Source organism: Pyrus communis, chromosome 2, assembly GCF_963583255.1.
Source record: "Pyrus communis chromosome 2, drPyrComm1.1, whole genome shotgun sequence".
Lineage (NCBI taxonomy): Eukaryota > Viridiplantae > Streptophyta > Magnoliopsida > Rosales > Rosaceae > Pyrus > Pyrus communis.
Genome location: NC_084804.1, coordinates 2,545,478 through 2,556,934, shown reverse-complemented (window position 1 = coordinate 2,556,934; position 11,457 = coordinate 2,545,478). Strand labels below are relative to the sequence as shown.

Here is an 11,457-nt window from a genome sequence, read left to right as displayed (position 1 = left end):
ACGATCATGATTAAATCATGTTAATATTATTAATATTTTTTATCTTATTATTTTTATTAAAAAATTAATATAAAATATTAACATGATTTAACTGTAACTGCATAAAATAAAAAAAAATAAGAAGAGCATCCAAACAGGATGGTATAGAATCTACCTCCGGATGACGTACTCAGCTTCGAGGTAACGACGAGCATCTTGGGGTCGTCCTGTGCTCTCTCCACGTGTTTCCTTGCTGGACACCCTCTCAGTGTACTGGACCCGTAATACCCTCTGCAAACAAATAAATACAATTAAAATTAATTTATGAGCTTCATGAAAAAAAGAAAATTCAGATCTGCGTTTGATCCTGAAAAAATCAAGCCGATGTGCGGTTGAGATTTTTAACGGAGAAGAATAATACCTCGGGTAAGGTGAGCCCTTCATCGGCTTTTGACCATTCTTTCTCCGTGCATCGTATTAGTGTATGTACAGGAGGTAGATGTCTGTCCTCTTTTTTGGTACTTTTTTCATCCCCTTATATTTTTAAGATCACGATTACGTCATGTTAATATTTTATATTAAATTTTTTTATATATATAATAAGATAAAAAATAATAAGAATATAAAATATATTATATAATTTAAACGTAGTCGGACAAATAAAAAAAATATGAAAAATACATTCAAACAGTAGAACAGACAATCTGTCTTTTTAGGATAGGTTAAACAAAAGTAAAAGGATGCTTGATGGACAATGACATTATTATATAAAATCCGGGATATATATTTTATAAATAGGGTACGAAAACTGTTGACTTTATTAACAATGAAAATCTCTTTTCTTTAATTGAGAGATCTCGCATATTGATACACTTTTGTTGTGTGATTATTAATGTATTAGCTGATCAATTGATGCATGTGGTCCTTCGTTACAATCAATGATACTACTTGATTTATTATATTACTATTTTGATTTCACAAGGTGATTTATTATCCAAGCGTTAGAGGTAGGACATAGTACCTTAGAGTCTAGAGTTGTTTAATTTAATTTGAATATGAGGTGACAATAATTCACTCATGCACTAACATATGATTTTATGATGATAAATCCTAATTAGCAAAAGGAATCAAGACCGTCGATTTAATCCATATGTACCCCTTCTACTTGCTCTTTTGTTTGTTGTCTATTTCTCTCTCCCTTTATTTGAAGGGAATTTTCCAGTTCCCGCAAAATGATATTATCATTTTACTCCAATTATAGAATGTGTATCTGTTTAATATTTGGTTGTATCCAGAACCTTGTCACGTTGTCCATCCATAGCAATGGCGGACGCAGACCCTCTTGGAATTCGAAAAAGAGCACACGTAATGGAGAAATTTTTAGTTATGACGGAAACACGGATGATACACCATATATTTTTATGCAAGTGATAGAAAATTTTAATTTTTAAGTTATTAACATTTTAACACACATATAAGAACACGTGATATATCATCTTACGTGACGGTGACACTAAAAAAATCTCTTCATGCAATGCCATTTTTTTTTAATTTAAGTGAGGCATTTTGTTGAGCACTTGGCCAGTTACCCATACATTTATTGTGTACTTGGGCTTCATCCCCACCCTTTGTGTTATTTTAATTGTATTTTTAAGGTCAATATTTTTACGGTGAACAAATAAATAAATTGTATATGTATAGGGTTGGCAGGTCAAATTTATTAGATGTATAGAAGGAAGAAATTTTTCTTCGTGATCTGCCATAATTAACTCTATAACTAAATATTTTTATGCTATGCTTATCCGCCTCCTAGAGGTTTTGAAAGAGAAACGAGTGATAAAGTTAGTCGTGGTAGTGGTGTGTTGATTATTATTCGTTGTAGTATAGTTTAACGTTCTTTTAAGCGACAGGAGGTGAATATAATTTAAGCAGACTTTTGATTCTTGCTCAGACTATTGTTTTAGACCAAAACTTGAGGAGGCACGTGCCCACTTTGATCCTTGCCAAGATTTGCCCCTGATCACTGGCCGGGCTGCTTCAGAATCCGATCGATGGCCAAATAAAAAAACAAGTAGATAAGCCATCTGAAAAAATAATTGTAAGTACATAAATAAATAAATACACACACACACACACACACACAAGTAACTCCAAATCCTTGATATATTTCGGATCAAAGCTCACCAAACCTCCCACAAGCATACCTCACCAAACGTCACTCACCCCTAGCATTAACCAAAGCAACGAAGATAAAACAACAAGGTTAGGAGAGAAAGGATCACATCACTAATCACGCTCTTGTTAAGATGTAGGGTATACTTCTTAAAATAATAATACTGACGTTTGAACCACCGACACTACAAGTGCAACTTCTTTTACCTTTTAAAGTGAGGGTGATGCTCTCTTATTTTCTAAAGTAGAAGTGAAGCTCGATCTTATTCATTACTGTTAAATTAGTTTAAATTTTAAAATTTATATCTTAAATTAATTAAATTAAACTAATTTAACGGTAACAAAGAGCGAACATCACCCCATTTTAGGAGTTGAACAAAGTCGCACTCTTGTTCAAATTAGCAGCCAAGCTGGGATCCACAACTCTTTAAACATATGGTTTGTAAACGTGACAGTGACAGATAAACATTGTTTCTCCAGTAAAAAATTGCCACCTCCCGCAAAAGATATGATCGAATCAATATCCAATTATTGATGTAAAGTTCCAATATTTGTTTATTTTTTATTTTTTTAAAAAGTAAAAACTCGTGCTAAATTATGGTTATTCATTCTTTTTGGTAGTCAGAAAGATTTACAGAAGCATTTCAAGTTTCTTATGTTTACAAGTCTGGCTTTTACACTAGCAGCGGATTTCAAACTAGAGATCTCCCGTTTTTAATTTTCTAAAAAAATCTCATAATTCGCTATTTACAACTAAATTACCAACTCGTGATTAAGTTCTAATATATTTAATTCGAAAATGTGATAAAAAAAATAAGAGGTAATATTTTTTTCTTGGTCGAAAGAAAATATAACATTATAATATTTAATTGTTAAACGTGTTTTTCCATGAGTGGTGATGGAGTAGGTGCGCTGCATATTCTAGGTTTTGGAGATAAAAGAACAGTGCACTCATGCATGTGCACTACCTTTTTTCTTACTTTTGTGACAGAAGTCTTTTTCTTTTTTAACTTTTGAAATTAAATAATGAATTAAATTTACACGTAAATGTTTTTAAACTAAATAACATAGAAGTTGATAATGAGTTATTACTTAAGCTACGTGTTCATTTCTATTAGTGACAAATCATTTAGTTTGTAAATTTTATCTATAAATTTAATCTCTTTAGTGTTAGCCTTTGAAATTCTTGGAAAACTAAATTTGTAAACACTTTTTGTAAATTAATAATTGAATTATTATTTAAGTATTGATAAACATATCCAATTATTATCGATAACATATCATTTAATTTATAAATTTAATCAACAAATTTAATATGTTTAGCATTAATCAAACATTAATTTTGCATACACACATTTTTAGTGTGCGGTCGTGCCTGTTTCCACTATAAAAACATCGCAATCCCCTTTCCTTCTTAATTGCAGAGTGGAAAGGAAAACCAATTCAGCCATGGCTTCATCTCCCTTACCACCAACTTCTACAATGGCCGCCCTGCACTCCACCACAACTACCCTCTTCCGCTCTCCTTTATTCCCAAACAAGTCCCAGACTCCACTGCAACGAAAACCCAAACAATGCCTTGCGGGCAGAGTGCGCTGCAAAGCAACAAAAGGTGACAATGATAACCCAGACCAGGGCCTAGCAAGACTCGACAGGAGGAACATGCTGATAGGTTTAGGCGCCGGGGGTCTCTACGGTGCGGCAGGAAACCCATTTGCTTTTGCCGCACCAGTATCCGCTCCAGACCTGACCACTTGTGGCCCTGCCGACAAGCCAGACGGGTCCACCATCGATTGTTGCCCACCTAGCACCACGACCATCATCGACTTCGAACTCCCCGACTCAGGCCCACTCCGCACTAGGCCCGCTGCCCAGGACGTTGCAAACGACCCTGCATACTTGGCCAAATACAAAAAGGCTGTCGAGCTGATGCGGGCACTTCCAGACGACGACCCGCGCAGTCACGCCCAACAGGCCATGGTACACTGCTCCTACTGCGACGGTGCATACCCACAAGTCGGATATTCGGATTTGGAAATCCAAGTTCACTACTGTTGGCTCTTCTTCCCGTTCCATCGTTGGTACCTCTACTTCTACGAGAAAATCTTGGGCGAGCTCATTGGGGACCCAACCTTCGCCCTCCCCTTCTGGAACTGGGACGCGCCAGCTGGCATGTACATTCCTGAGATTTTCGCCGATACGTCGTCATCCCTCTACGACCAGTACAGAAATGCAGCGCATCAGCCCCCGAAGCTCCTGGACTTGAATTACAGCGGGACCGACGATGACGTCGACGACGCGACACGAATCAAAGAGAACTTAACAACGATGTATCAGCAGATGGTGTCGAAGGCCACTTCTCACAGACTCTTCTACGGAGAGCCCTACAGCGCAGGGGACGACCCAAGCCCTGGCGCCGGAAACATTGAGAGCATTCCCCATAACAATATTCACTTCTGGACTGGCGACCCAACCCAGACAAACGGGGAGGACATGGGGGCCTTTTACTCTTCGGGGAGGGATCCGATGTTTTACTCCCACCATTCCAACGTGGACCGCATGTGGTCTATATATAAAGATAAGTTGGGCGGTACGGACATAGAAAAGACCGACTGGCTGGACACGGAGTTCTTGTTCTACGACGAAAAAAAGAATCTCGTGCGCGTCAAGGTTCGGGACTCGCTCGACACGAAAAAACTCGGGTACGTGTACGACGAGAATGTCTCGATCCCGTGGTTGGAGTATAAGCCGACAGCTCGTAAGTCGACGAATAAGAGAAAGGCCGCTGTTTCATCTTCTGATCTTACTGCAACGTTCCCTGCTACACTGTCGGATACAATCAGCGTCGAGGTGACGAGGCCGTCTGCAACGAAGCGGACAGCTGCCCAGAAGAAGGCGCAGGACGAGGTGCTGGTGATTACGGGGATTGAGTTTGCCGGGAATGAGACTGTGAAGTTCGACGTGTATGTGAACGATGACGCGGACTCGCTGGCCGGGAAAGACAAGTCGGAGTTTGCTGGGAGTTTTGTTCACGTGCCGCATAAGCATAAGAAAAATATTAAGACGAACCTGCGGCTGAGCATTACGAGCTTGTTGGAGGAGTTGGATGCGGAGACAGACAGCACTTTGGTGGTGACTTTGGTGCCGAAAGTTGGGAAGGGGCCCATCACCATCGGAGGGTTTAGCATTGAGCTCATTAATACTACCTGAGTGTTAATTAATGTTATTGTTGGTTCTTCTTGTTGTTGTTGGGTTGGCTTAATCATGTTTTTCTAGCTAATTAATCCTGAACGTACGTAATGTGCTCATCTACTGCTTACGTGGCAGATGATGGTTGGTGTTCCTCGTGAATAAAAGCACTATTGTGTTTCGGTGTGTTTATTTATTGAATAAAGAATTGATGGTGGAGTTTAATCATAATTTTCCAGAATTAATGATGGTACACTACTTTACTATTATTGTTGTTTGTGATAATGGAGGACTGACAATGGAGTCATAATCTTGCGCAAAGAGAAAGATAACAATCATGTAAGCCAAAAAGTGTAGGGGTAAAACAACAATAAAGCTAAATATGTGGTGGCGACTAGCATAAAAAGCTTTATTATTATTATTATTATTTTTTTGAAAGAAAGGTAAATTTTAAGGAAAACTAATGAAAATAACAAAATAAAAGGTAAAGTGAATAATATAAGAATTAATTTTTTTAATGTAAAAATATGATTTTTCGTTGATATGAAGAATATTGTAGACTTTTTGTTAAAGTTCTCTAAATTTTATAACAAAAAACACAAACTTACGTAGAAAAGACCCACATACAAATAGACACAAAGCAAAAATGGGCCTCCCAAGCTAACCAAAAAGAGACCAACCAAGAGCCCAAAACCAGAAACCAAACCGAAAGAAAATTCGAGAAGTCTGCTGCCACTGCTGCAACAGTGCATCACGATCAACCCGATTCGGCTCCACCAATGGACACCTAAATCCCAACCATGCAGCAACGCACTCACTTTCGGTGTGACGTAATCGAATCCAAGGTGGAATACCAAGGTGATACAATCCTTACTCGGCTGCTTACTCAATGTAACAGTAACTGGGTATATTTCATTACAGTATCAACTTTTACAACAACCTTTCCTCTTACAGACTTAATCTTTATGTAGTCACTGCCTAGCTTATCCTGCAAATTAACTACTAACAACCTTCTCTAACAGACTTAAGGCTCGTTTGGAAGTACTTTTAAAATGACCGAAAGCGTTTTTGGTAAAATTGATTTTGGGTTCTAAAAGCACTTTAAGTGCTTTATGAAGAAGCATCAGATATGTGCTTCTTGCATGAAGCATATAAAGTGCTTTTCCATGATCTAATTAGATTTTTACTAAGGATTGATTTCATAAACATTTTTATTAAAAACACTTTCAATCATTTAAAAAACATTTCTAAACGAGCCCTTATTCACTTAGCAACCATCTGTTATCCTAGTTAGCCCATCCACATCACTGATTCTATATGCTGAGTCAGCAATTACATAGAATCCTATCATAGGGCCAAGATCTGCTGTCTCCTTTTTTGTGTCTCTCATTGTAGTAACTGTTTGAGAATCAATAAAAAAATGATATATATTGTAGCACTTAAATGGTAACTGGTTAGTAAGTTAGAATGACATTATATTTAACATGAATTATTTACCAGGGAGGGAAGCGTCTCTGTTAGTTTCTTTTTTCTTAGGCCTCTCTAACTAAAGTGACTAAGTATAGCTCAATTCAAAATTATAACCCTGCAAGAAATTATTTTTATAAACTGTGTCAGATCATATTCATTATTTATATATCATTTCCAATTGAAACGGTTAAATCGGCTAAACATAGCTCATTCAATAATTTATTAGTTTTATATTTTCTTTAAATTTATTAAAAAATATCTTTTTCGGATATAATCGCGAGACACAGGTCGAGCTCATGGAACTAATGTAACAACTAAAACATATATGTATATATAAGAAAATACAATTTACAAGGACACAACAAAGACAAGATCTGTATTCATTTCTGCCTGGGTATGGTACTAATTAATTCCAAAATCAAAACCATACTCATACATACAAAGCCTTAATTTTTACAAGATTTTCTTTGGACCGGATTATTTACAAGGGTCACAACAAAAGAAAAAAAAAATCTTTTTTTTTGGTATTGCAAAAACAGTGCTATTTACAAGGAAATTAGGGTTTCAGTTGTGTTGGGGACCATCAGACTCGATTTCATTAGCCAGTTCTTTTGTGAGCATGTCAGCCCGATCGTCATGTCCACCAGCGAATGTGTAAACCCTAAAAGCAAACTGAAAAGCCTTCCACAGCATTTTCACACAAATCTTTGTTTGCTTCTGATCAGTTTTTGTTCCAGTCTTACCAGCGGCCTTTGCTTTTCTCCTTTCCTGCACCATTTAACATTTCAAAGTCAAACTCTCTTTATCAAATCGTTGTTATTTGTTTTTTAGAGTAGTTAATTCTGAGTACTAACCTTTAGTGCCATCTCCATGCAGCTTGAGGAGACATCCACCATGGCTTCTTTGATCCGGATGAGGATATTGAAGTCGAAGTGGATATTCTGGCTCTGAAACTTCTTGGCTTCATCGTCTTTAGTTCGTTCCATCGTGTCTATTTCTCCTTTTATCTGTGTATAAACTTTTTTTTTATTAATTATGGAAAATGGAAAGAGACAATTAAGCAAGTTTTTATATATAAGAAACAATAGTGAAGACGTAGTAAGTTTTTTATATAAGAAACGATAATGAAGACAATTAAGCAAGTAAGATTGTATTAAATGAACATTTGTGCACCTTATCGAAGTAGCGTTCGGCCTTGTCAAGGAGCTGACCCAATGGAACCACTAGTTTCCAGTTTTGTAGTTCATTGAGCATTGTATTTAAATTTGTGTGTAGCGCTGCTGCCATCCTTATTGCTTCCAACTTCTTTGTTGGGAACCCTTCAAACCTTGAGAGCACCTGCAATTCAGAAAATGGCATGTCACAAAACACGATTATGAAGTGATCATAGAATTAGAATGGAAATGAGCAAAAATAAAGCGGACAATTAATGGTATTGACCTGTGACTCATCAGTCAAGTGTTCAAGGACGGATTCGACTTTCTTGTGAAACTGCATCAACTCATTCAAGTCTTTTGTTTTGAAAGAACCAAGGGTGGTTCTCATTTCCATGATAGGCTTTGCATACTTCTGAATATCTTCTTCAATTTGTTGAAAGTATGCTGATCTGAGACACAAAAATTAGAAACATTATATGCATGGTTTTCGCATTATTTTGAGTACTTAGATTACTTATCCATACTGTAAATACCTCTTTGTAATCTCTGCTAGAGCATCAGCCATTCCTTGTTTTCCACCAGAGCTGCTACCAATTCCACCCTTTCTCCTGTTGGATGCCTTGCCATCCAAGCTAGATCCTTCCACCTTTCTCTTGAGAAGGCGGTAGAGACTGCCCATCTGAGGTGATCTCTTCAGTTTAATGTCTTTCTTGGGGCACAAGGATCTTCCTGTGCCGAGTGCAGGAGGTGGGGGTGGAGCAGCTCCATTTGATGGGCCTTTTAACATGGGTGATGGCGGTGGAGGACCTCCATTTGATGATCCTGGTGGAGGTGGTGGGGGTGGAGGACTGCCAATTGACGGTCCTGGTGGAGGTGGTGGTGCTGGATCTCCATTTGATGATCCTGACGGAGGTGGGGGTAGGGGTGGAACCACTTTTGTTGACCTTGGTAGCACTGGTGTTGGTGGAGGGGTTAGATTTGCTGACACTGGTCCTGGTTCCATTGGTTGAGGCCGTGGGGGTGGTGGCCCCCCAACTGCTGCTACATTATGTGGGGTTAATGTTGGTGGTGGTGGAGGAGTTGCTGCAACTTGTGGCTGCATGGCGGGTAGTGATGGTGGTGGTGGAGGTGGTGTTGCAACATTTAACTTCAAAGTGTGTAGTGGTGGTGGTGGAGGGGATGTTGGTATTCTTGTTGCTGCTTCTGTATTGGGCAGTGAAAATTGTTGCGTTGGCGGAGGTGGAGGTCGAGGCGCTGATTTTGGTTGTGGAAGTGTGGGTGAGGGTGAAAGCAATGATACTCCTGTGGTGTCTGCTTCCAATGTTTCAAAGGCTGTGGTTGGAGTTTCAACATCATCACTTGTGTTGTCGATACCCTTTCCACTAGACTTCTCATTCAAACTAAGATTTGGGGCCACTACTTCCTCATCTGTTGCTGCAACTGTCTGTTGAGGGTTTCTCTCTAATTCTATCCCAATTGATGGTTCTTCAAACAAATTTTCAATCTTGTCCAGACCATTGTTGGTTCCATGAGCTCCTTGTTTTGATAAGTGAAGAGACAAGTTCTTAACATCAATCGGATTTAGCTTCCCAACTGCTTGCACTCTCAGAGTCCAAAGCAATATTGGTGATTCGGAACCAATGTTGGCCTTCTTTTGTGCTCTCGGAGAACCATCAATCTCGGGTAGGACAGAAGATGGAGTGATCGGAGAAGGACAGGTGGAACCTGAGGCGTAGCTCTCCATATCGCTCAAGAACTTCCCAAATGAGCTATTCCGAATGCTGTAATCTTCTCTTTTCTGGTCATCCTCATCTATCATATCAAACTTGTTCCGTGCCATCTTCATCAAGCAATCGAGCATTTCCAGCACCGTCTCAACTACAAAATCGTAGAGAGAATCAGCCTTAACTTAAAATTTCACAAAGGGAAATGACAGTTAGGTTGTTGCTTCCATTTCCAAATGGAAGGCCTCAACTAGTCCTGGAGAAAAATTTGTAGCATACCGAGTTCATCCTGATTGACATTCTCCTTGAGTGATGGGAAATCATATCTCGGTTTGTCCAACCTGTCATAACTTGTCATCCAAGACTCTCCAATAGATTTCAATGCCTTGCAGAATGAGGCCAGGACCTGAATGCGCATGTTTAATTTGAAAAATTAGCTTAATGGTCTCGAGTATAATTACATATGCGTACTAAGCCATTTCTTATGGATCTTAAATCCTTAATTACCTTTTTTGTTCCAAAAAAAAAAAATCTTAATTACCTTTTCTATAGATGCTTCCTCTATTTCCGACAATTGTTTATGCAGCACAATTTCAGGGAAAAGCTTCTGTAGATCTCCCATCAACCTCATTACCATCTGCAAGCAGAAAAAATTTGGAAAATTTGGAAAATTATGTTTTAATCCCGAAATTTAAGCACAAGATTCAACGGAAAAAAGAGAATTGTTATTAGCAATCCCAAAAATTCATTTTGCACTCTATCTTTTAAGCTACATTCTTCATTAGGGAAGAGTACTATAACATTTTAAAAAAAATTTAAAAAAAAAGGACACATACCTCAGTTATTGCTGCAGAAGCATCACATGCTGGTAGGTCGATGATGTCTCTGAAGATGGTGATCTTCTTCCGGAGCTCAGTCATCCGAACCTGGTTGGCTGAATCTCCACAAGACCTATCTTTTGGCATGCCTCTCCTAGAAGCGTTCTTCTGTTTCACAGGCAGACTCTTGGCCCCCTTGGAGTCTTTCATTGCCTGAAAGAACAACTCTATTCATGTTAACCATTTTCTAGTCTAGACCTTATTGTGAATTGATTCCTTTTCAGTGATTATTTATTTTATGAACCTTAATCAAAGATTTATGGCTGCATGCAACAAACTTAATCTAGACAAGAAACAATGCTGCCATGTTTCCTTTCATATAGATTATTAGCATGCCTAGATGTAGATGGTCAGTTTTTATTAGAAGCTAGATTTAAAGATGATGGGTCAAGTAAATCAGACATGTTTAAGGAAATTAAACATGGAAACACAAAATTGTACCTTAATTCCAGAAGGCTTGCCACGAAACAATGGACCGAAACAGCTTCCGATAGTCATGGCTTGAACCTACGCTGAGACTTGTAATAAAGACTTGAACTGGGCAAAAGGTGATGGTAGTATTGTTAAATGATCATACAATTGGGTGTCAACCATTACTGACCAGCACACCCTTAAAGCTTAATGTGGTTCTGAAAAAAAACAACTCCAGAATGTAAAATTGTAATGTGTTCAACAACAAGAAGAGAACTGTTCAAAAAATTCAAATTCTTTGAGAAAGAAAATGAGATGAAAACACAATTACGTGGGAGGCACTTAATTTTTGTGTTAATTAGTCTGTACAAGAAACTGGAAAATCCATTTTTTTTCTTTCAGCCTTTGAACTTTCTCTGAAAAGAGAAGCCAAGGAAAGACAGAAAGGCAAAGTCCCTTTTATTAAGGAAGATCATC

General features: G+C 38.2%; 2 protein-coding genes across 2 annotated transcripts; one reads left to right on the top strand and one right to left on the bottom strand.

Moving 5' to 3' along the window:
* Positions 1-3,575: 3,575 nt before the first annotated feature.
* LOC137727073 (polyphenol oxidase latent form, chloroplastic-like) lies at positions 3,576-5,581 on the top strand. The gene has a single exon (XM_068466011.1). The coding sequence runs from the start codon at positions 3,601-3,603 to the stop codon at positions 5,359-5,361; it is 1,761 nt and encodes a 586-aa protein (XP_068322112.1). The 5' UTR covers positions 3,576-3,600; the 3' UTR covers positions 5,362-5,581.
* A 1,707-nt stretch (positions 5,582-7,288) lies between these two features.
* LOC137726937 (uncharacterized protein At4g04980-like) lies at positions 7,289-10,722 on the bottom strand. The gene is made up of 8 exons (XM_068465890.1): positions 10,528-10,722; positions 10,233-10,328; positions 9,971-10,097; positions 8,501-9,845; positions 8,251-8,416; positions 7,984-8,148; positions 7,665-7,817; positions 7,289-7,578 (listed from the first exon to the last, which is right to left on the bottom strand). The coding sequence occupies exons 1-8, from the start codon at positions 10,717-10,719 to the stop codon at positions 7,375-7,377; spliced, it is 2,448 nt and encodes an 815-aa protein (XP_068321991.1). The 5' UTR covers positions 10,720-10,722; the 3' UTR covers positions 7,289-7,374.
* Positions 10,723-11,457: the final 735 nt, after the last annotated feature.